General features: G+C 35.2%; 1 protein-coding gene across 1 annotated transcript in view; it reads left to right on the forward strand.

Annotated features, from left to right (window-relative positions):
- The window catches only part of LOC107757718 (tumor necrosis factor receptor superfamily member EDAR-like), a gene marked incomplete at its 5' end in the record, with an annotated part of 20,513 nt that extends 10,334 nt beyond the window's left edge, over window positions 1–10,179 (forward strand). Inside the window, 6 exons of the mRNA XM_016575280.1 lie at window positions 577–702; window positions 977–1,051; window positions 2,897–2,969; window positions 5,919–6,111; window positions 7,165–7,225; window positions 9,767–10,179. Coding sequence (XP_016430766.1) covers window positions 577–702; window positions 977–1,051; window positions 2,897–2,969; window positions 5,919–6,111; window positions 7,165–7,225; window positions 9,767–10,107 — 869 coding nt within the window. The remainder of the gene's footprint in view (window positions 1–576; window positions 703–976; window positions 1,052–2,896; window positions 2,970–5,918; window positions 6,112–7,164; window positions 7,226–9,766) is intronic.
- Between the last annotated feature and the right edge of the window lie 16,934 nt (window positions 10,180–27,113).

Consider the following 27,113-nt stretch of genomic DNA (forward strand, 5'->3'; position numbering starts at 1 on the left):
AGCCACAATCAATCACAACAATGTATATACAATTACAGATGAATTAAGCATATGACTCGTCAGTTTGTTGTTTTACACACATTATTTCATACACGAGATGCATAAGAAATCTTTAGACGCGTAACACAAACCATAATCCATAACAACAAAAGACAATACTTTATTAAACCTTTTTCTGATGGGAAGTGTGCGCTGCAAACGCGAGCATTTTGACGATCGTTTCTGTCCAGTTCACTCACTTTAACGTGTTTAACCACAGCTGTCATCGGGTTTTTTTCTGGCAGTGGCAGCAGGTACAGTATGTGATAAAATTTCAAATTGGAGCCTGTACTACGTAAATTCTGGAACCCAACATTACAACAAGACGATATTTTAAGCTCCTCATGTAGCCTAATCTGTGCTGGTTTGTCTCGGCCGCCTCCAGTTCTCTCATTATTTTGCCTCCAGCTAGTGCTGTGACGTAATTGTGACGTCGGCACAAAAAGGGTCTATAAACAATCAGTCAAAACAAAAAGTCAGTGCAATTGTAGCATTTGACGGTCGTCAAGCAACATAGAATCTTTTACTGTGTTCCAGATCCAACAGGACAAGGTCACCTAGCAACGGCCCTCATCATCGCCATGTCAACCATCTTCATCATGGCCATCGCTATAGTGATGATTATTATGTTCTACATCCTGAAGACCAAACCAAGTGGACAAGGTAAGATCACTAGAACTACACACTCATTATGCGTGTGTGTGTGTGTGTGTGTGTGTGTGTGTGTGTGTGTGTGAGAGAGCGAGTGTGTGTGTGGTCCTCATAACTGATGTGTGTGTCGTCCACAGAGAAGCTCTTCTGACTGCATTTCGAGTCCTTCTGCTCTACATTTACTTGAGCTCATTCCCATATTTCAAACTCTTTCTTATTGCTCCAGACATTAAATGAATAGCAGTGCTGTGAGTCTAACCTAGCGCTTTCTTTCTTTGTTTCCCAGCATGCTGCTCTGGACAAATAATAAAGACAGTGGAAGCCCAAACAAACAAGCAGGAGGAGAAGAAGGAGGTTCAAGGTGAGCGAACGCTTGGTTTGACATCTGTACGTGTTAAACTGCTTAAGATGACGTGACGAGGTGAACGGCGGATCTGGAATGTTCCTTCAGCCCGCGGCTCTCGCTGACGGCACCCAAAGTTCACAACGCGTCTCTGCATAACCATCTCATACCGTCTGGTGGAAAAAAAACCCTCAAAATCAGCTTTCACTCATTCTCACTGCAGCTCATTTAGCCATCAATCCATCGCTGTCAGAAGAGCAGAAATACATAACACACAAATATCGTGTGCATTTTTATTTATAGCTTTTGCGATTTAAAGAATTCTAGGTATATTAAACATTTCTTTTGATTTATCTTTCATCTTGAATGGATTTTTCCATTTAGCTCATTGCAGTGAATTCACTAAAAAAATACTTTAAAAAATACATGTGCAAAATAGTCTTGAAATTCGTTACGGTCCCAGGACTGACCCCTAAACAGTCCCAAAAGTAAAAGACTGAAGCAGAAGAAAGCAGATGCATTCATGTTACTGTAAGTCACAACATTAATCCTGCTTCAGAGCAGATGAGCAAATACCTACACCGCTAGACATCCGCATTTATCCCATTTCCCACCGGATATCCTCAGCTAAGCCACTTATAATAACAGAATACATGAGAAAGATCCACTCATGCACTCGCAGCTGCAACTCTGACTTCAGATGAGCATTCACACAGACAGAAAACAGACCATTTATTTAATTTGACACATATCCAACTCGTATCTGTTTAGTTCCTGTAGCTCGAACAGTAAATCATGGCACTTGCAACACCAATGCCAATGTCCGATTGCCAGGGGATGCATGGACCGATATAGAAATGCATATACCTTGAATGCAATATAAGTCTCTTTGGATAAAAGCATCTGCCAAATGCATTTGTTTGTATTATAATCAGTAAAAACAGAAACTTGAATGTAGTCTTGCATAAACCGTTCAAATAAATGATGTACAGTGATGAAGAATACATAATGCATATTCATAATTCGTGCATTAAACAGTCGGATCATCCAGATCAGATTTGGAAATCAAATTGAAATAGGTTCGCTGTTAACAAAGAATAGATTTATTTTCTATTTTTACTGACTGAAGCAGAAGAAAAGCAGATGCATTCATGTTACTGTAAGTCACAACATTAATCCTGCTTCAGTGCAGATGAGCAAATACCTACACCGCTAGACATCCGCATTTATCCCATTTCCCACCGGATATCCTCAGCTAAGCCACTTATAATAACAGAATACATGAGAAAGATCCACTCATGCACTCGCAGCTGCAACTCTGACTTCAGATGAGCATTCACACAGACAGAAAACAGACCATTTATTTAATTTGACACATATCCAACTCGTATCTGTTTAGTTCCTGTAGCTCGAACAGTAAATCATGGCACTTGCAACACCAATGCCAATGTCCGATTGCCAGGGGATGCATGGACCGATATAGAAATGCATATACCTTGAATGCAATATAAGTCTCTTTGGATAAAAGCATCTGCCAAATGCATTTGTTTGTATTATAATCAGTAAAAACAGAAACTTGAATGTAGTCTTGCATAAACCGTTCAAATAAATGATGTACAGTGATGAAGAATACATAATGCATATTCATAATTCGTGCATTAAACAGTCGGATCATCCAGATCAGATTTGGAAATCAAATTGAAATAGGTTCGCTGTTAACAAAGAATAGATTTATTTTCTATTTTTACTGAAATTACACTGAAAACGTATGTCCAGAGAAGCTTTATTAAAAAGTTTCAATAAAACAACAGCTGATCTGAGATGAACGAGCAGGTCACTGATCTTCACACATTGTCTTTCCAGAAAACGTGGTGATCTTTGCAGAAAAGGATGAATTTGATAAGCTCAAGCCTTCATCTCCAAAAACAGCAAAGAGGTGAGTCTTTACTCAAGCTAAACAAAACCTTTAACTACTGCAAGACAAACAGGGTTTAAGCAGCACAGTGAAGTGAAGTCAAACACGTTTCCTCGTCTCATGTGAGATTGTGCCAGTAATTCTGCCACCGCAGGACATGTTTGTGCGGCAGCTCTTCTCTTCTCATCTGACTGGAAACATTATGTGGCTCACGGACAGGATGAGGTAATCGAACACAGATCCAGCCTGCAGCTACGCTCTCCACAGGAGATGTTCATTTCAGACAAACGTAATCAAGCGTGTGATAATTACGCAGCGGCGCAGCCAAAACCGCCAGGTGAAAATAGCTCCGCTTCAAACATAAGATGACACTTTTTCGCCTCAAACCCTTTTTTCTTCCTTTTTCTCCAAGGAGCAGCTGAAGCTTGAACAAAGAAATAAAACTGATTTCCTCACACTAGTTAGATGAGAACTTCCCCTGCTTTACACTCATTAGTTCTGACTGTTGTGAATAACACACTGTCTCTCGTCTCTCTCTAAGGCAAGACACTGCAGGTGAATATGGTAAAAACAAACAACTAATAGATATCATCATACTTCCCCAGGTGTTTAATTACTTTAAGAATTTAAGAGTTTTCTGAAAAGCTATATTTAAATAAGCAAATGAGGCATTATCTAATTAAATATGAACTACATTTCCAGCACATACTGTAAACTTTTTGAAGATGTGTATTGGAATTGAAATGTACAGACGCAAATAGATAAAGTGCAATAATAATACCAGGCAAACAATATATAAACAAACCCCTCAGTAAAAACCTTTAGAATATAGGGAGGAATAAATCTCTAAAATTTGGTGTATGTAAGTGCTGCTGAAGTGGAGAAAAAACTCAATTTGAGGGAAAAATAGGCCTTATGTGTATCGGAACTGAGATCTATAGACGCAAATAGATAACGTGCAAAAAATTAAATCATGCAAATTATGTATGATCAAACCCCTCAGTAAAACCCTTCAGAATATAAACATGAATAAAACTGTAAAATGTGGTTTGTGTAACCATTGCTGAAGTGGAGATAAATCTCATTATGAGAAAACAACCTTTAAAGATTGTATTGCAAATTGAATTTACAGATGCAAATAGATGTGTGTGCAATAATAATACCAGGCAAACAATATATGAACAAACCCTTCAGTAAAAACCTTCACAATATTGAGAGGAATAAATCTATAGAATTTGGTATATGTCAGTGCTGCTGAGGTGGAGAAACAAACTCATTTTGAGAAAAAAGGCCTTGTGTGTATTGAAATTGAAAAAATATAGACGCAAAAATATAAAGTGCAATAATAAAACCTGGCAAGTGATATGAACAAACCCATCAGTAAAAACCTGTAGAATATATAGAGGAATAAAACTTTATAATTTGGTGTATGTAATTACTGCTGAGGTAGAGAAACAAACTCTTTAAAGATATGTACTGTAAATTAAATCTACAGAAACAAAACGATAAAGTGCAAAAATAAAACCAGGTGAATGATATATGAACAAACCCCTCAGTAAAACCCTTCATAATACAGGTAGGAATAAAACTGTAAAATTTGGTGTTTGGAAGTGCTGCTGAAATGGAGAAAAAACTTTTTAAGATATGTTTTGGAACTGAAATCTACAGATGCAAATAGATAAAGTGTACAAATAAAACCAGGCAAGTTATACATGAACAAACCCCTCAGTAAAACACTTCAGAATATAGATAGGAATAAAACTGTAAAGTTTGGTGTTTGTAAGTGCTGCTGAAGTGGAGAAAAATCTCTTTAAATATATAGATTAGAAATCTACAGATGCAAATAGATAAAGTGCAATAAAATAAAAACGAGTATTTTGGATTTTTTTTCTTTCCACTAGTCTGAAACAACATGTAATGAAAAGCGAAAAAGCCCAAACGACTGATTGCAATTGGTCAGATATATTCTAGATGAACTAATATGTAGATAGATTGCATCTGTTTATGATTGTTGTAGACATGTGAAGCAGGAGATTTGACTCGTGCCAGAGTATGTGCTAATGCAGATCCAGACCGGCGCAGTATCGAGTGTCTGAAAACAATGACATTCTGTGCGCGGCTCTGAGCCGTCTTTGTCAACAGGCGCTTGTTGGGAAGCTCTTCCTGGGAAATTTAACTACGAGCTGAAAACAACAGGCTAGTCAGTACATGATAGTTATTACTGTAAACCACAATAGGCAGAAAAGCAAATGTCTAAATCAGGCTCTTTCATCAAGGAGTCGTTTCAAACCCTGAAGAACCTTCATGCAGCTCATAGTGACTATGACCGGGATAAAACATTACAATAAAGTAATATTTTTCAACATGAACTCTTCCTCTGCTCAGTTGTTGAGAGAGTGAATTAAAATAAGAAACATTTGTAACACTTTACAATAAGGTATCATTTGTTAAGATTAGTTAATGCATTAGTTAATATGAACTAATAAAATGCAATGTATTTTTACAGCAATCTTTGTTAATGTTAGTTAATTAAAAAACAGTTGTTCAATGATTTTAGAAATGTAGTAATAAATGTTGAAATTAACATTAATATTTTTAAATGCTTTTTTGTTTATTGTTAATTTATATTAACTAATGTTTATGTATTGTTTAGCGTTACTTGATTTTTAGTTGTTTTAGCCTATTTTAAAGCATGTTTTCTCTTATTTTAAAAATAAAAATGCAATGTCCGATGAACGTTGCATGGCTGAAATGTATTAAAATATGATTTGCAAGCTATAGCAGTGTGCACTGCAGGATTCATCTATTTCTGTTAGACTGTTTGCTTTAAAGAGTTGGAGTTGGGGTTGTATTTCATTTATATTTTGACAAGTCCTGTTTGAGAACCACTGATTGTGATTGTTTTCTGGCAGAATCACTATTATTCTTTGTACATGTGCCGTCAAACACTAAATACTTGCACTGTTGCAGTGAGAACGATGCGTCATCAGAGAACGAGCAGCTTTTGAGTCGCAGCATCGATAGTGACGAGGAAGCAGCTCAGGATAAACAGGGAGCCGCTGACCTTTGCCTTCTGTCTCTGGTGCATCTGACGCGGGACAAGACCTGCTCCACCAACCCCATCAGCAACAACAACAACACCACCAGCAGCAGAGCCACCGGGGTGAATACCACACCACACACGTATAAGAGATATTTACGCTGAAGTTTGGAATCATTTCGATTTTTTTATGTTTTTGAAAGAAGTCTCTTCTGATCACCAATGCTGCATTCACTTGATCAAAAATACTGTAAAACTGTTAAATATTATTACAATGTAAAACAGCTGTTTTCTATATGAATATCTGTTAAACTGTAATTTATTTCTGTGATCAAAGCTGTATTTTCAGCATCATTACTCCAGTCTTCAGTGTCACATGATCTTCAGAAATCATTCTAATATGCTGATTTGCTGCTCAAGAAACATTTCAGATTATTATCAATATTGAAAACAGTTGTGCTGCACAATATTTTTGTGGAAACTGTGATACGTTTTATTTTTTATGCTGATTATTAGAAACATTTCTGATTATTATCAATGTTGAAAACAGTTGTGCTGCACAATATTTTTGTGGAAACTGTGACACATTTTGTTTTTCAGGATTCACAGATGAATAGAAAGTTAAAAAGAACAGCATTTATTTGCAATAGAAATCTTTTGTAACATTAGAAATGTCTTTACTGTCACTTTTGATTCATTTAACGCATACTTGATGAATAAGTGTTTCTTTTTTTTCAATCTTAACTACCCCAAACTAGTGTATTATTATTTTGACAAAAATATTGTGCAGCACAACTGTTTTCAACATTGATAATAATCAGAAATGTTTCTCGAGCAGCAAATCAGCATATTAGAATGATTTCTGAAGATCATGTGACACTGAAGACTGGAGTAATGATGCTGAAAATACAGCTGCGCATCACAGAAATACATTACAGTTTAACAGATATTCACATAGAAAACAGCTAGTTTAAATATTAAAAATATTTCACAATTTGTACCGTATTTTAAAAGCGTAAGGTGTATCCCATCACACCTCTAACATTAAATGTTCTGTTCTTGGACTCTGTTAAGTTTTTCAGTTACAGCTCTGCTCCACATCTGATCTTGTTCTGTAGGTTCAGATTGAACTCTGTTGCTTTGTGTGACTCATCCAAACATTTCCTGTTTCTGCAGATTCACAGCAGAAGGAAAAAGATCCTGGATTTGTACACAAAAGCCTGCAGTGTTGCGGAGGGTGAGTGTAACCGTAACCGTGAATTCATGATTATGTCAAGCCTGTAAAACACAGACGACGACTGCTGTGTTAAAGCTGTAATGAGCAGGAGTGTGTGACAAACAGATCTCCACCTCACTGCAAACACACTAAACATTTACAGAAGCACATTACTCCCACATTAAATCATGTGGAGTTAATCTTGCCACTCAGAAAATCATAAGAGAAATAATAGAGCAGCAAGATCATTGAAGAAGGAAAAATATTGATTTATTATCATTGAAATTAAGTCAAATCAAATGCATTTTTATCATTGTTTATCCCAGTGGACTGTTCTGATGGGACCCATATAATACATACTATTAAAATAAACACTTGTCAGCTCTTAAAAGGGAGGAGAGACTCCTCACAGATGTGCTCTTGTTGATGAGTTCAGTCAATCAAACTCAATGTTTGACACAAACTCATCACTTGGTACATGATGATCAAAACTACGCATGGTTAAGTATGAGTTCACTTACAGTGAGAATAAACATGGCTTACATGACCACAAGAAGTTCTGTGAGAATTATTGACCTAATAAATGTAATAATACAAATAATAAATAAAAATGAATAAATCACAATTTTAAAGATTTTAACATTTTAAGGAGATTTCTGTTATTTTTGTACAGTAATCAGTTATGGTACTGTCAGTATTATTATTTATTTTAATAATAATAATAATAAATAAATTTTTAACAGTTCTGTTATTATTACATTTATTTTTAATTTACATTTTTATTAGTTTTATTAGTATGTATTAGTACTTTTTTACATTTTAAATGCATTTGATAATAAAATAATAAATATAAAAGATAATAAAATATATCTTTATTTTGAATCAGATTTTTGTTAATTTTGTTTAAGAAACAATTCTGGTGGTATTTTTGTTATTATTATTATTACATTTATTTTTTAAAATAAATGATAATTTTTACATATTTAAAAAAGTTAATGTAATAATAAAAATACTAAATAATTTTTAATTAATAATTATTTAATTCTTTTTAATTTTTTTATAAAATTAAAAAAAATTAAATGTTTATTATTTTTATACAATAAAAAGTTCTGCTACATACTTTTAAAAATAGATACATTTAAAATATTTTCAAGAAATGCATGTAACAATGAATAAAAATAATAATTCACAATTGAATTTTCTGATTGTAAGAATTTTTGTTAGTTTTAGAAGTGTGTTGGTTGTCATAAACCCTGCAAATGAGAGTCTTTCCTGATAACACTGCCTACATTTACAAGTTTTTGGTTCAATCGGACTGAATTCATATAAACCGCTGTGCCGTGCTGCTCATATTTATCACACAGTAAAAATGCCCCTCCCCGCACCCAAAACGGGTTGCCTGTGGATGAGAATCCAAAACAAGGACTGGTGGGAGGTTGTCCTGCTCCACTTCACAGTTGCCGAGTGAAAGGAGAGTTTTATAATGACAGGACACGCATTTATATGACACTTTATTCAAAAGGAAGAGCCGCTCGTTCTGCGCGTCATAAGTCATTACGTTATTTCTGCGTCATTGCACATGTGCAGTCCTTTCAGTTTCGGGGGTTCAATCTGATCGAATGTTTACATGCACTCTCAATCGTATTAGAAAAGGAATAAACCACCCCCTTCAATCCGATCTAAATTTCACTCTGATCGAGCTCAATCGGATCGATTAAGGTGTTTACATGAACGTTTTTCAGTCCGACTGAGCCGTCAATCCGATTACAAACAGATTATTTGGTTGCATGTAAACGTAGCCAGTGTTTTACTCCTAGTTTACTCTGATGTAGGGATGGGTGATATCTTAACGTTTGCGATATACCGGTAAAAATTCTCCCCATGATAAGAATTAGTCTTCCCGTGATAATAACGAAGTTGCTGACATATTTCTGTGTGCACCCGGGCGGAGTGCCCTCGTGGAAGGCGGACGTGAAATTGAGGAGGAGTTTATCGCTAAACGAGGAGCTCCTTCTATAATCGAACTGGTTTGGTCAGGGCTGTACAGTGCACAAAAAAATCGGTCTGAATAAATGTAGCCCTTTGCATGTGTATGAGCCCCTTATAAAAAATACCCAAGATTGCTTGAAGCACACAGATAAGCCATATATTTTGTGCAATCGTACGTTTCTTGTCTTCAAGTTTCATCAGTTAAATTTTCTCTATCTCCGTTGTGCGTTTTATTCAGCGATACCTTTGTCCATATTAGGGATTTCCTGGAGCGTCCTCATCAGTGCTATTACTTCTGTGATGCATGTGTGGAGTTTCTGCGCAAGGGCGCCCTCTGGCTTCCAGTATGAATTAAACCGTCATTACATTACGTGTGTACTCTGTAATGCTCACAACACCCTATTTTGGGTAAAAATAGGAAAGATAATACTTTTCTCTAAAGAAACAGTATTCCCTGAATTGTCGCCATTGATATCGTTATCGCAATAAATACCAGAAACATCGTGATATATTTTAAGCCCATATCGCCCATCCCTACTCTGATGATGATGATGGTGTTCTTCATCTCTATAGGTCTGAGTCCAACCGAGCTGCCATTCGACTGTCTGGAGCGCAGCAGCCGCATGCTCAGCACCACCTACAGCACGGACAAGGCAGTGGTGAAGACGTGGAGGCACCTCGCCGAGAGCTTCGGCCTGAAGCGCGACGAGATCGGAGGCATGACGGACGGCATGCAGCTCTTCGACCGCATCAGTACGGCGGGATACAGCATCCCGGACCTGCTGACCCGTCTGGTCCAGATCGAACGGCTGGATGCCGTCGAGACCCTCTGCTTCGACATTCTGGGCCCCGAGAACAGCGTCCCTCCATCCAGCCACCATCCCAATCTCACCTCCCGCTGCGCCAGCGTCTGAGAGAACCCATCCAGACCAGGGCTGCGGCCTCATTTATAAAGTGTTGCGCAGAAACCATCCTAACCCAGGTTTTTTTTAAAAAAGCAAGTTTCCATAATGTACTTAAAGTGCTCTATATTCTCGCACTAATTTTGTACTTAATATCAGTGGCGTTCCGTCCATATACCCAGGCCGTCTGAGAGAATGAGTTCACAGGCTAATTAATAGGGCTGGGTCAATAAATCGATGCATCGCGAATCGAAAAATTATTCTGCATTGATTCTGAGATTTTCCGAAGGCATCGCAATTCTCTCTTGAATCGATTCTGAGCTTAGTTTTGAACAGCAGATGGCGCTGCGTGCTTTAGAAATAGCTGTATTCTGCTTGCTTCCAGTTCCTTACACACACCACTTGAACCTAAAATAATCATCACAAGGATTTCAAGTTACATTCGAATTACAAGGATGTGTAGTGGGCTGTGTTTACGTTAATCTCGCATCATAAAAGCATAAAAGCCGATGTGCAAGTACATTTAACCACTTACATTACTCAGCTGAACGTACAAGCGCTCTTCTTCGTGAGCATTTGAGTGTGCGGTTAAAAACTAACCTAGAGCGCCATCTGCTGTTAAAAACTAAGCTCAGAATCGATTCCAGAGAGAATCACGATGCATTCAGAAAATCTCAGAATCGATCCATGAATGCATCGATTTATTGTCCCAGCTCTACTAGTTAATATAAATATGATTATAAGTTGATCCCTTGTCATTTGAGACGCAACAAAAGCCTTGTTCAGACTGTCCGTGAAGCCCTCACTCAAGCGGAGAAATGCGCTGTTGCTGCCAGATCTCGATTGCCAAAATTTACATTGTGTTTGATGCAAATCTAGCTCAACTAAATCAAATAAAAAAAAAACATTGTAACTGTATATTTTCATGCTTTCTCAAGCAAAGCAAATTTTGAAAGTCCACTGAAAACATATCTCATTGACAATGTTGAAGATACAACATGCCTAAGTGGTAAATTAAAAAAAAAGTGTTTATAAAAATGTTTATAAAATTTTAACTAATAATAACAAACATCAGGAAAAAAAGAGGAAACATGTTTTCCGTATGCTTGTGCCGCTTATAGTTACAGTCCCTCCCTGATTTTATTGTTGTTTGCAACGTTTCTTGGCAGCATTGGTAATATTTTAAATATATAATTATTTTTTGGTATTTTGCATGGTCTGTTATTGGAGTAGTGTCACCCGGGTGGGAGTTTTAACTCCTGTTCACTGCTGATCTTAGCACTCTGCATACCCGGTTAAAAAAGTCACAGCTCGTCGGTGCTTTATATGCTAAAAATGATTATTTAATTCTTCTTAAGATCAACTAAGTGTACTCAACTGTGCTATTTTGGGACACCATGAACATGAACTAAAATGCGCTTTCAACATACTATCTCTGTATTTAAAAAGTCACCACTTATAGTACACTTGAGTGTACTAGTGTATGAAAGAAGGGTTCAAGTGGTGACTAAATACATTTTTTTCAATACAGAGATAGTATGTTTAAAGCGCATTTTAGTTCATATTCATATATTATCTTAAGAAGTACTAAAGAATAATTTTTAGTATATTAAGTACAAAATTAGTGCGCAAAAATAGAGCACTTTAAGTACATTATGGAAGTGATTCTAAGATCAAATCTGAGCGCATGCACGCTTTATAAATGAGGCCCCTGAAGTCAGAACTGGCCAGTTTGTGTATTTCTGAAATGGACTTGCAATGGACGCCTTCACTGCGACGCTGTTGATTTCTTTTGACAGATGGAGGGAATGCGATCGATAAACAAGCAGCCTGAAACAAACAGACTCTTCAAGCTGTGATTTTAAGTGCTGTCAAGAACGTGTTTTATTCTCAGTGTTTCGTTACAGTGACCGTCTGCTTTCTTTCTGCTGCGACAACAGCCTGAAGACTCTTACTGAGTGAGTTCAAGTTCGTTAAACGCTCTAAATGTGCATAACGAGCTACCTGGCAAACAACACATCTGTTTCAAGGCAAGACGCTCAGGGTGAACTAATCGATTCACCAGCTAATTCATCACAGTACATTAAAACTAAACGTTTTCTGAAAAGTTATCTTTAAATATGCAAATTAGGCATTATCTAATTAAATATGCACTAATTTGCATTCATTTCCAGAACATAAATCTGAACATTGGATAAAGTCAGGTTCATAATGCTGGTTTGGTTTTGTTGTCATATTAGAGTTAAAGGTTTTTCCAGAAGGGATTATGGATTTCTCTTTTAATCACTCCATAAATCAGAAAATGCTGTCAACAGACAGAAAACAAACACATTTTTCACCATGTTTTTAGGAATGAAATGTTGTATAAATGAAATATGAACAAACCTACAGAATATAGAGAGAGAAGTAAAACCGTAAAGTTTGGTGTTTGTAAGAGAAAAACTCTTTAAAGAACTGATATCTACAGACGCAAATAGATGAAGTGCAATAAAATATACACTTTAATGTGTATTTTGGATGCTTTCCACTAGTCTGAAAGACAACTATTTCTTTAAATGCTTTTAAAAAAAAAATGATAATCTCTTTTTAACATTGTTTAAATCAATTTAATAATGAAAAATAAATTTAAGAATAATTAAAATTTTACAGTTGTGTTACTTTTGTACAATAAACAACTACTACTATTATTATATTTATTTTTTAAATTAATTCTAAAATATATTTTAAAATAAATGTTATACAAATAATAAAAAAAAACATTAAAAATTGTGTTACTTTTATATAATAAACAGTTGTGGTACTATTATTATTATTATTATTATTATTATTATTATTATTAAGAAATGTGTTTTTAAGAAAACTTTTAAAATATTGAAAAAAAATGTTTGCCTGTAGTGTCTTGCCTAAATGTTACATTGATGTGAAGGAAACTCTCAAACACGGTACAAGTACATCAGAAGTGTGTGTGTGGAATTGGTGTTTTATGACTCTGAGTGTAAAGCGGCTGTGATTTCCAGCACCTCATTAACTAATAACCCAAACGGAAAAGCCGTAAAGTGTGCGATGGGAAGCAGAGGCAGCTGTGCAAACCTTTAACTGCATGCAGCAGCGAGCCGCTTTAATGAAACACACACTTCTGCTGGTGTTTGAGGCTTCATCACTCAGAAAGCTACAGTCAGGTGTTTGTAGGGACTGTAAGTGACTGAATGGAGCCGGTCTCCTGAACGATCACACACAGTACAGTATGCTTGCAGAACCACTTCAGATACTGCTTTTGGCCTTTTTATTGTTTGTTTACCCTCCTCACGTCCCACGTAAATATATATACTGTATATCAACAAACAATGCATTTTATTTTATGTTCAACTTGTAAAGGCCACGTCAACCTCGCCGTCACGTTTCTAGCAGAGCTCCAATGCAACAAACACAACTGTATATATAACTTATTATTGTACATATGCACCATGTATAAAAGTATCAGTAAAGAAATAAAATTAGAAAATTATATCAATGTTGTCCATTGTTACTCGGATGTTTAATTAACTGTCTTGCACTGTTTTCAGATCAGCACACTGAAGCTCAAATCATAAAACAGATCAAGCACAGAGAGATGAAGATGAAAATCAGACTGAATTTGTGATGCAAATTCTCCTTCAGCAGTTAAAAACCTGAGAAGGTTTTGCTGAATGTAAGTAACATTCATCTTGACAAAACCAAAGGTGAGGTTTTTTCCTCACTAGCCGGCAGTATTTCTTCTCAAAGCATGATTTAATATCCCAGCACGCAATGTTCAGAAGATTCAGACCACAAGCAGAAACACTGCAGGTTTTCTGAAGGTCACTGCAGATGTGATCGACAGTCTGTTTGGCGTTTCTCATGAGAAGCAGAATCGCAGACCTTCATTCTGTCATCACCAGGCTTTTCCAGGAGCTTCAGATCCAGCAGATGGACCACATGTTCCAGCAAGAGCTGTCAGCGCCACCAACGAGAAGATGATCCGTTACCTCACACACTCATGGGATCTGTCACTAATGCATTCATGAGGCAGGAATATTCTGACTGCACCGTCTGTGGTTCTGAGCGAATGGTTAGTGCTGGTTACCGAGTCAGTCCTCACTAGTGATCAAACCTCTAACACTAAGCCTCAAAGCTGGAGACCGTTTGCACCATAAGTTACATTTACTCCCGTACAAAACAAAATAATAAATCAAATAAAATGCTGTTTCAAAAAGTTTTTCAGGAGAAAGAAAATACATCTTACAGTAGCACATTTACATCGTACAGTTGGGCCAAATGCAAATGTGGATGGAATACAGGTCAAAACTATTTTATATATATATATATATAATGTATGTATATATATATATATTTTGAAATATATTTGTGGAAAAACACTTTTGGTCAGATTTTTTTAATGTTCATCCAATATCATTTTGTTAGTTAATTTTACTTTCTGTTTAAAGAGGTTTCCTTTGTATTGTTTGACTACTCAAAAGAGTATATGTGTCCCTGCAGCACAAAAGCAGTGTTAAGTCGCTGGGGTATATTTGTAGCAATAGCCAAAAATACATTGTATGGGTCAAAATTATTGATTTTTCTTTTATGCCAAAAATCATTAGGATATTAAGTAAAGATCATGTTCCATGAAGATATTTTGTACATTTCCTACCGTAAATATATCAAAACTTAATTTTTGATTAGTAATATGCATTGCTAAGAACTTCATTTGAACAACTTTAAAGATGATTTTCTCAATATTTAGATTTTTTTGCAACCTCAGATTCCAGATTTTCAAATAGTTGTATCTCAGCCAAATATTGTCCTATCCTAACAAACCATACATCAATGGAAAGATTATTTATTCAGCTTTCAGTTGATGCATAAATCTCAATTTCACAAAATTGACCCTTATGACTGGTTTTGTGCGCCAGGGTCACATATAGGAAAATTAAACATACTTTGTGTTTCCTGCTATAGCTACATTTCACAATCATAAACAAAAATCTGGCTCTAAACCTCTCTTTACTTTATTCAAAGTTTATCTATGTACCTGATAGGTTCTGTTAGTCCTAAAGCAGTCAAAACTACATCTTCATACACTTTTACTATAATAAAACCATGGTTAATTTTCTTAAGAAAATTGTATTTGTGTAAACTTTCTTTATTCTTTGTTTTGTATTCATAACTGCACTGCCTGGTTTGATGTTTTCTACTCTTTAATTTAAGAAGAAAAAATCAGAAAAAATATTTGCGATACGCGCTCCTAAGTTCCGATCTAAATCAAATGAGTCGCGACCCACGAAGCTCCGATCTAAATTAAATGATTCGCAATCCGATGTCCCGATCTGAATCAAATTATTTGCGATACGCAATCCGATTAAGCGCCTCGAAACAGTGAATCACTATAACTACTAATTCGTAGCTCTGTTTCACCCAGCACTACATGTGCTTTTTAAAATCATTGATCATTGAATCATCATGTCGAAATTCGAAAATGAATGGCTCTTTTGATCTGGTTTTTGCTAGTGAATCACTTGAACTGAATGATCGAAATCACGAGTTTGAATGTATGGGTTAGCGCTTTATACAATATTCAAAGCAGCTTCACAGTCATAAACAGGAAAATCACAGTGTTAATGTTGTAAAATTAATCAGTTGTGAAACAAACTCGGTTTTCGAAATCACGAGTTTGAATGTATGGGTTTAGCGCTTTATACAATATTCAAAGCAGCTTCACAGTCATAAACAGGAAAATCACAGTGTTAATGTTGTAAAATTAATCAGTTGTGAAACAAACTCGGTTTCAGCTGTAAAGCAGCTCTACAGAAGACAACAGAGCATCAAACATCACTGCAGCAACTTCTTTTCAACTTCACAGTCAAGCTCCGCTGACATTTAAAGATCTAGTTGTGTAGACCAGCATTATAATACGTTTCTAATTCATTTGTATATTTGGACAAAGGCTCAGCAATTCAATGCTTTACTTTAACAGTGTAGTTTTGGCAGCAGCAGCAGTGTGTTTTTAGCATCAGGACACAAAGACCACGACACTCACACCAACAACACTACAGCAAAACACCAGCAGAGGAAAGAAAGCTGTTTGACTTGTGGATGAACTGCTCCTTTAAGAGTAAGAGGAATAAACTCACAGACATGATGCTGGAATGAAGCGGCCTGCGTGCAGTGACCTGCCGTCTGCCGTCAGCCTCATCAATCACTCCCAGCAAACATGGGAAATGATTTACACTTCCTCAGCTCAAGTGTGCGAGAGATAACAACAAAGTGAAAATATATATATATAAAGCGAGCGCAGTTGTTCAGTGTGGCGATGAAAACACTCACATGTGTTTTCTGGATCTGCCAGGGTACAACAAACACCTGCAGCACGCACTGATTCCAGCTCTGTTCACAATCGCACACTAACATGCTAATCATACTAATCACCCGATTTAGTATGCATGCTGTGCACACTGTATGAATGCTCTGCATTAGTGCCTGAACGACTTACTACACTGCAGTATATACTACAGACAGAGCACACTACACTGCATACTCTATCCCATAATGCACTGCATATGAAGTGTGCTGCCACCTACACTGATTCTGGCAGTGTTTGCAATTGCATACTAACATACTAATCACACTATTTAGTATGCATGCTGTGCACACTGTATAAATGCTCTGCATTAGTGCCTGAACGACTTACTACACTGCAGTATATACTACAGACAGAGAACACTACACTACATACTCTATCCCGTAATGCACGGCATACGAAGAGTGCTGCCACCTACACTGATTCTGGCAGTGTTCGCAATTGCATACTAACATACTAATCACACTATTTAGTATGCATGCTGTGCACACTGTATGAATGCTCTGCATTAGTGTCTGAACGACTTACTACACTGCAGTATATACTACAGACAGAGCACACTACACTGCATACGCTATCCCATAATGCACTGCATATGAAGTGTGCTGCCACCTACACTGATTCTGGCAGTGTTCGCAATTGCATACTAACATACTATTCACACTATTTAGTATGTATGCTGTGCACACTATGTGGACATTCTGCATGGATTCTTGATGACCGACTACGCTACGGTATATACCACTGAGCACACTGCACTGGTACTCTATCTCAATCAATGTGCTGCTACCCACATAAATTCCGCCTGTGTTCACATTTAACATTCTAATCATTTAGTATACATGCTAGGCACACTACATGGTTATTCTGCGAGGGTTCTTGATGACCTACTATACTGCAGTATATACTGCTAAGCATACTGCACTGGGTACTCTATCCCACACTGTAATAAACACTGCAATGCAGACTGCACTGCATATGCAGTGTACTACTACAGACATTGATTCCGGTTGTGTTCACAACTGCCTACTAATTTATTAATCACACTATTTAGCATGCATGCTGTGCACACTATGTGGATGCTCTGCATGGGTTCTTGATGACCTACTAAACTGCAGTATATACTACAGAGCACACCCCACTAGTATTCTAACCCTTACTGCAGTACATACTACAATGGGAACACTAGCCCACACTGTAATGCACACTGCACTAGTACTCTATCCCATACTGCAGTGCACTGGGTACTGTATCCCACACTGTAATGCACACTTGGACTGCGTATGTAGTGTGCTACTGCCCACATGGATTCCAGCTGTGTTCACAATTTCATGCTAACATAATCACACTTTTTAGTATGCCTGCTGTGTACACTACGTGGATAAATCTTGATGACCGCAGTATATACTACAAAGCACACTGCACAGGTGCTGGATCCCACACTGCAGTGCACACTACAATGGGAACACTAGCCTACACTGTAACGCACACTTCACTACATACACAGTGTGCTCCTAATCACACTGATTCTGGCTGTGTTCACAATTGCAAACTAACATACCAATCACACTATTTAGTATGCATGTTATGCACACTATGTGGATATTCTGCATGGGTTATTGATGACTCACTATACTGCAGTATATACTACTGTGCACACTGCACTGGTACTGTATCCCACAATGCAATGCACTGTGTACACAGTGTGCTACTACTCATTTTGATTATGGCTGTGTTTACAGTTGCATACTAACAACTGCATACTACAATGGGTACAAAGTGTGCTGCTACCTAGATTGATTCTGGCTGTGTTCACAATTGCACACTAACATACCAATCACACTATTTGTATGCATACTATGCACACTATGTGTATATTCTGCATGGGGTCTTGATGACTTACTACACTGCAGTATATACTACTTAGCACACTGCAAAGCATTTGACTTTGATTTCCAGGGTAATATGTGATATTAGCAGTGATTTATTTTCATATTTGTTCATATTTGAGAGTTCAGTGCTGTAATGCATCATCATTATCAACCCGTCAAAACTCACAAATGACCCAGAACTAACAGTTTAGTGTCAAGATGAGTCTTGTTTCACCAAACTGACTCTTTAAGTTCATAATGCCACAAACCGGCCTGTAATGAGCCTCAAACCACACAGCGGTCAGGGACGGTGAACTGTAATGGCACGACTGCTGAAGCACGAATACTTTAACAAGTAAATAAATGTTTAATGAGGACAAATGGCCTGAAACACGACTTCCACTGGCGTTACGGTCAGCCAAGAATCCACACGTATAAATCAGACAAACCAGCGTCTCTATGAAACAGAGTTCATACACATTGCAGTACTTAAACACTTGAACTAATGAAAAGGAATAAATCAGCCTGTGACAGATCAGCGAGAGCTACTTCACGTCTCTGGGCTGCTTATTAAAACCAATGAAAGATGCTCTGAAACGCAATACTGCGCCTATAAAACATTCACTGCACTGGCATTTTTTGCCCATATTTTTTTAACAGCATAAACCATAATATATGTCACTGAGAACCACACATCAGTACAAAACACTAATTTAATCATGACTTCAGCATGACTAAATTACTGAAGCACCATCCCATCGCTCACGACCACATTAAAAACACGCGCACCTGCGAACAATTATATACATGAGGGTTTTATAATGAACTAAAAACTTAAAAAATGGTACTTGAAATAAAATAAAATATAAAAAACTAACTTATTTTAGTTAAGAAAGTTCCCAAGGAAACATTTCTCATTTTCATTTAGTATAGCATTTTAATTATCAAATAACTATGACTAAATAACAAAAACTATATAGACATCTTGGAAAAAATAAGAAAAATTACAAAAACACACAAAAAGAAACTTTTTTAATTTTAACACAAAAATAAAAATAGTATAAAAAAACTAATTTAAACTATTAATAAAAACTATAATAGTATCTCATTGATACTAATACTGTATATGTATACACTATTATTCAGTATTTTCATTCAATTGATTTACTAAAATAATAAAAATTAAAACTCAATTAATAAAATAAAAAATATTGAAATAATAATACAAATGACAAAAACGCACACAAAAAAGACATTTTTATTTTAACAAAAAATGAAAACAGAACATATAAAACACACACACACACACACATATATATATGTATATATATATACACACACAGTTGAGGTCAAACGTTTGCATTCTTTTGAACTTTTTGAAATTGAAGATCAGGGTAAATTGAACTTATTTTGTCTTCTGGGAAGCATGTAACTATCTTCTGTAGCCTCTGATGGGCAGTACTAAATGAAAAAATATATAATATTTAGGCAAAATAAGAAAAATGTACACATCTCCATTCTGTTCAAAAGTTTTCACCCCCTGGCTCTTAATGCATGGTTTCTCATTCTGGAGCATCAGCGAGCGTCTGAACCTTCTGTAATAGCTGCGTATGAGTCCCTCAGTTGTCCTCACCGTGAAAAGATGCATCTCAAAACCATACAGTCATTGTTGGAAAGGGTTCAAATACACAAAAATGCAAGAATTTGTGGGAGCTGAGGGGTTTTTCTGAAGAACAGCAGGCAGTTTAACTGTTCAGGACAAACAAGGGACTCATGAACAACTATCACTAAACATAAAAACCCAGCTGTGGATCATTCAGATAACAACACATTAATAAGAATCATACTTTTGAACGGTGTCATTTTTATAAATTCAACTATTATTTTCTCTTGTGGACTATATGTAAACATATTTTATGTGAAATATCGTATTCCGTTCAGTACTAAATAAACAATAACATGCATTTTGTATGATCCCTCTTATTTTGGTAAAATAATTAACATGACCTTTGCTTCACTTCAACTGTAAATGTCATAAATGTAGTTATCAGACCGGACTAACTCAGAAGACGGTCATTATTTCTGTAAATCTGTCTGGTGACGCTTGTCCTGCAGAAATGACGCCGATCACGACGGGATGGAGAACGAGTCAATGTTCCTGCCAAAAGAAATCAAGACTTCAATCTTAAACTCTGTCTGGAGTCTCACATGATCTATGCAGCACATGTAACACAGCGTTAAACCTGGAGCGAGACTCACCGGAGGATCCTGAGAGATACGGCATCCAGCACAGCTTTTCTCCATCACAACAGCAACACGTGTGATTGAGAACAGTGTCCAAACCAAATCCTGCTCCGTCTGGACTAAACATAAGAACTCATTCAGCTCCAGCAAACATTCATCATGCTGCTAAACAATGTGACAGGAGAGAGAAGAAACGCCGCTCCATATAAACAAGAGAACCAGCACAGATCCTCATCGCAAGTGCTTTCAAGGTTTAATACTGACAAGAAACACTGAAACGCAATGAGGGACATTTAAACAAATAAATGTCAGGAAAAACAATGTTTGAAGAGGACAAGATTGAGACGGATTGAATCTGGCTTGAGTTATTGTGAGTCAGTTGTTAGTTTGATTCCTGAGGAATGAATCACTGATGCTTCCAGAACTTTCATCTGACATGTCAACTTCTGACTCAACCAATCACCTGAGATTAGGGCGGGGCTAACTGACTGGCTGACCAATGACAGACAGGGGGTGTGTTCAGGAAACCTGTTTGAAAACAGTCGTTATTGCGATAGTGTTTGATGATGCTAGTGATTGATGAAACACAAAAATAAAATAAAAAAGTTTCATATACAAAAAATATTAAGCCTAAATTTTACATTTTAATTGCATATCAATGTCCATGTATTTGGATTACTCAGTTTTAACCTTAAAAAAAAAAAAAAGTAATGTGATGCATATTTGTCAGTCACACTTAAACGAAACAGGTCAGATTTCTGCACTCATAAAAAAACATTGCATAGCTTATTATTAACCATTTGATTTTATTAAATCTTTTTTTAATGCATTTATTCAAATTTCTTCGAATCAGCATACATCTGCCCATTGTAGAAAAAAATGCATTCAGTTAAAAAGTATGAACATGGTTAAAGTATGGCTATAGCTCTGGAATAATAAATATTTAATTAGATAGAATTGTATGAGATTTAAATAACCTGGATTTACTGATGAAACATATACATTGTTATTGTGCATTTAAAACACATTCAGTTGATTATATTACAGAAATCTGACCTGTTTTCAATTTTGTATTAAATAAGCTTATTATTTTTTGTTAAAACTGTCTAATATAAAGAGATGGAAATTTTATGCAATTCCAATATATCTTAAATTAAGGTGTATGATCAAATAAAACCAGGTGCATCATCACTAATTAGAGGCAGTTTAATTGAATAAAATCTATTAAGTTGTTGTACATAGTATAAAACATCAAATTCATTATTTCAATGTACACAAAAAATAAATAAAACTGCACTCTCCTACAAATGTTTCAAGGAATGATTTATGCTCCAAACTTGTATTATTTTCTTTCTTCTGTGAAGCAAAAGGAGACGTTTAGCAGAAGGTCCGAGCTGCTCTTTCCCAATGGTTTATACTGCTAAACTCCAAATGTCAAAAATCACCACTGAAGTATCATAACAGCTTCAGTGTGAGCTGATAGTTTTGTGTGATCATTATTCACTCACAATCTTCCTCTTCACCGATTACAAACACAGATTTCAGCATGACGTCACATGGATACTGTTATGATTCCTCCATGTGCTTCACTGATCATTTTGGAGCTCGATGTTATAAAATCAGCATCCAGTTTGATGTGGAAACAGCAGCTCAGACGTTCTGCAAATTATCTGAAGAAAGAAACTCACACAGGTTTGAATCGTCATGAGCATGAGTGAATGATTAGAGAGACAGAAAGCATCAATGCACGTACATACGTAATGAAGTGTTTGTTGTGTCATGAGTGTGTCAGGAGCGACTGATAGCGAGTTTCTGATGGCTGATGCCCATATCTTAGAGAGCAGGAGGCTCATATAAAGCAGACACACACACACACACACAAATAAATATGTGACCCTGGAGCACAAAAGCAGTCATAAGCAGCACAGGTATATTTGTAGCAATAGCCAATATACTGAATTTTAACAGCTGTTACAGAAACATTTTTACAATAAATATTCTGACTTGACCTTGAGATTAGAGAGCTTTGATATTTGACCACTATTTATGATATTATTTGGTCACAATGACATTAGTTCTTATCGGGAGAGTACTTTGAATAGAATAACGAGATACAAACCTGTATATATTCAATCACGTTTGCTTCCATTTATTTTTGATCAGCGCTTCGATACACAACATCCAAACTTTTACATATGTGCGCATTATGTATTCACACGTTTACCTCATATTTCTTTCAATAGAATCGAACCATAATGTCTTAATGACTTGCAGAAAGACGATTCTCTGCCGATCCTTCAGTCATATTGCATGATCATAATTCCTACATGGTGACGGTAAACTTCTGCGTTCTGTCTCATAATACACTAATGCGTCAGTTTATTATATGTAATATCTGCATTAGGTCACAGTAGAGTGAGTTTTGAGCAAAAACATTGTGTATTATTCTCATACTGTCACTGACTCTCTGAAAAGCCCTGCATGGATTGAAGCGCACACATATATATTTTGATTGATTAATAAAAAGTATCCCATTCACTTTGTTTTAGAGTTCTGTGTAATAATCTATTAGTCAGAACTGTTAAACAGAGATACTAAACTAATGATGACAGAGAACAGAAGATCTGTGTGCTCAGGTGCTGGCATTCTCAGCGCCATCAAAATAAAAGTCCTGCTTCCCACACATAGGCCAAAAACAGAAAAAATTACTGGCCAATGCCGATAATCTAAAACTGCCAAATATCGGCCAAACAGAAAGAAAAAATATATTAGCTGAAGCCAATAATTAAAAAATACAAAATATCGGCCAAAAAGGGGAAAAAAGGCAGATGCCGATAATTAAAAATGCTAAATATCGGCCAAACAGAAAGAAAAAATATATTAGCTGTAGCCAATAATTAAAAAATACAAAATATCGGCCAAACAGGGGAAAAAAGGCAGATGTCGATCATTTAAAAATGCCAAATATCAGCCAAACAGAAAGAAAAATATATTAGCTGATGCGAATAATTAAAAAATGCCAAATATCGGCCAAACAGAAAGAAAAAAATATATTAGCTGAAGCCAATAATTAAAAAATACAAAATATCGGCCAAAAAGGGGAAAAAAGGCAGATGCCGATAATTAAAAATGCTAAATATCGGCCAAACAGAAAGAAAAAAAATATTAGCTGTAGCCAATAATTAAAAAATAAAAAATATCGGCCAAACAGGGGAAAAAAGGCAGATGTCGATCATTTAAAAATGCCAAATATCAGCCAAACAGAAAGAAAAATATATTAGCTGATGCGAATAATTAAAAAATGCCAAATATCGGCCAAACAGAAAGAAAAAAATATATTAGCTGAAGCCAATAATTAAAAAATACAAAATATCGGCCAAACAGGGGAAAAAAGGCAGATGCCGATAATTAAAAATGCCAAATATTGGCCAACCAGAAAAAAAAAATTGGCCAATGCTGGGAATAAAAAAAAATAAAATAAATGCCAAATATCAGCCAAACAGGAAAAAAATGTTGTCCGATGCTGATAATTTAAAAATGCCAAATATCGGCCGATATATCGTCGACCACTACAGAGAATCACGAGATCTCCACAACAGCTGAACGTCCGAACACAAACACACATGACCTGCAGCAGATCTTCTTCATCTTCAGGGGATTTGTGGCTTTAAATCGTTAGCGTGAAACTCTGCTTCATATCTAGATGAGTAGAAAACACATGCAGATGGTGCGGCCACTTATTTCAACATTAGAGCTCATGCTGTTAGTATTACATCTGCTTTCAGCAAGAACACTTTTCTTTTCTGCGCTCAAGTCTTGAGAGACACAAACATCCAGCACTGGGAAAGAAACGGCCTTCCATGAAAACACAATAATAATGTCATATTCATATATAATATACATCTGTAAATCCCTTTGGATAAAAGCGTCTGCTAAATGCCTAAAAGTAAATGTAAATAACATCCATAAGATTGAGGAGCTGCAGCATTTCTACAGTAGATTCACTTAGTATAATGATTAATTTTATTGATCTATTCTTTTTCGTTATGCAAGAAAAACTAATATTAATATTAATATTAATATTAATATTACTGTATAATTATTACATTGGAACACTGTTTACATATTAATATGAATATTATTAATATTACAATGAATATTATAATTATATTATAAAAAATATTAAGTTAGATCAATTATAAATAAATAAATACAAACACTGAACAAATCAATACAAAAATTAATAAATCAAATTTGATTTAAATAAACAAGTCAAATTAATAGATTTATATTAAATAAATAAAAGACTTTATTAAATGAATAAAATTAGATTTAAATTAACAAAGACAGTTAAATAAAATAAATGAAATAATGATTACATAAATATGACTGAAATAAATACATTGATAAAAATACATAACTAAATAAAATGTGGCTTAAAAAATTAATGTTTTAAATAAAAAAGCTAAAAATTAATGAAGTTTTATTTAAATATTTTATGAATTAAAATGAATAAAGCTGATTTAAGTATAATAATAAATTATTTAAATAAATAGATTACAATAAATACTTTTAATAAATTTAAAACAAATAAATAAATTTGATTAAAATAAATAAAAATTAATACAATTTTATTTACATAAGTAATAAATTAATCAATTTGACTATAACAAATAGATTCAAACTGGGATGATACACTTTCAAAAGAAAGAAAAGTCATCTTTCGGAAGAAAGTAAGACTGATGGAGAATAAATGATAACAATGTTTAACAACCTGCATGTTAAACATTATTACAAAATAATTTCACTCAAACTTCAATTTTCACAATACATACTGTTTCACAGCAGCTCGACAGAGAGTGAGCTTCAGGGAAGTTTAAGGGTCTGTTAAAGTCTTTGACTGCGATGGAGCAGGTTTAGGAGCTGCTCGTGGACACATGGAGCACATTAAAGCAGCTGACCCTCAGACACGACCTGGCTCCAGCCTTCACACGTTCCCACACTCTCTCTGCTGTAAAGCTGCTAATTGGCCTAACGTCTGCTCAGTGTCCTGCCCGCCTCGTTAACACGCTCGCTTTAACGACTCACGAGTGTTTTCACCAGCTCCCAGCACTCGCACAGACTAACAACTACATACAAAACACATTCGATACGTGTACAGCGCATTACACTGTGATGGGAATTAATTAAAGCCATTATTAAACAGCAAAGGCCGTGACTGAATTAAATAAACCGTCTGAACTCTTTCAGAACAGGGCTTTGCAAACTGGGTCTGGGGTCCGTTATAAGGTGCATGGAAAATAAATAAATAATAAAATATAAGTTCAACTAGCTAAATTTGACAGAAAATTAAAAAAAAAGATAAAAATAAAAAAACATTAAATGAATTAATTTGAATTAAATAAATACATAAAACATATGGAAATGTTTATAAAAATTTAATAAAATTTTATTTAAATAAACAGACGTTTCAATAAAATAAATAAAAATGATTAAATAGATATAATTGAAATAAATTGATAAATCAATCAAATTTGATTTGAACAAGTAATAAATTAATATTTACAACAAATAGATTAAAATAAATTAATAAAAATGTGATTTAAATAAATAAATAGTTTAAAATACAATTCAATTTTAAATAAATAATTAAATAACCAAGTAAAAACATTTGAATACATTAAAATATTTAACAAAGAAATAAATTTTAAAATGAATAGAAAAAAAGCAATAAACTAATACATCTGATTTAAATAAAAAACAAACAAACGTTTGATTAAAATAAAAAAAGATTTCAATAAATAAACATGATTAAAATAAATTCACTGATAAAATATAAATACAATTTTGATTAAAAATAATATATCTAACAGGACACTACTATAGTGAGTAGGGGAAAAATGCAATGATATAAAGAAATATAAACTAAATATTTTCCCATAATATTTTACACAAATGTATAATATTCATTTTTTGCAGTATTAATTTGTAAAATATAGCTGTCTTTTATATATTTGGATGGGTCCCTCGCATGAGGATGAACATATTTGGGGGTCGGTTTAGTGGACATCACACAATATCATCTGACCACTCATTAAAGCAGCAGGACATCCACAGACGCAGCCAGACCGCCCAAGAAGAGGAATAAATCATCTTTCCATTGATGTATGGTTTGTTAGGATAGGACAATATTTGGCTGAGATACAACTATTTGAAAATCTGGAATCTGAGGGTGCAAAAAAATCTAAATATTGAGAAAATCATCTTTAAAGTTGTCCAAATGAAGTTCTTAGCAATGCATATTACTAATCAAAAATTAAGTTTTGATATATTTACGGTAGGAGATTTACAAAATATCTTCATGGAACATGATCTTTACTTAATATCCTAATGATTTTTGGCATAAAAGAGAAATGGATAATTTTGACCCATACAATGTATTGTTGGCTATTGCTACAAATATACCCCAGCGACTTAACACTGCTTTTGTGCTGCAGGGTCACATGTAATCATGCATAAATGCACTT

This window comes from Sinocyclocheilus rhinocerous, unplaced genomic scaffold (assembly GCF_001515625.1).
Source record: "Sinocyclocheilus rhinocerous isolate Xijiao unplaced genomic scaffold, SAMN03320098_v1.1 scaffold9079, whole genome shotgun sequence".
NCBI classification, from domain to species: Eukaryota; Metazoa; Chordata; class Actinopteri; order Cypriniformes; family Cyprinidae; genus Sinocyclocheilus; species Sinocyclocheilus rhinocerous.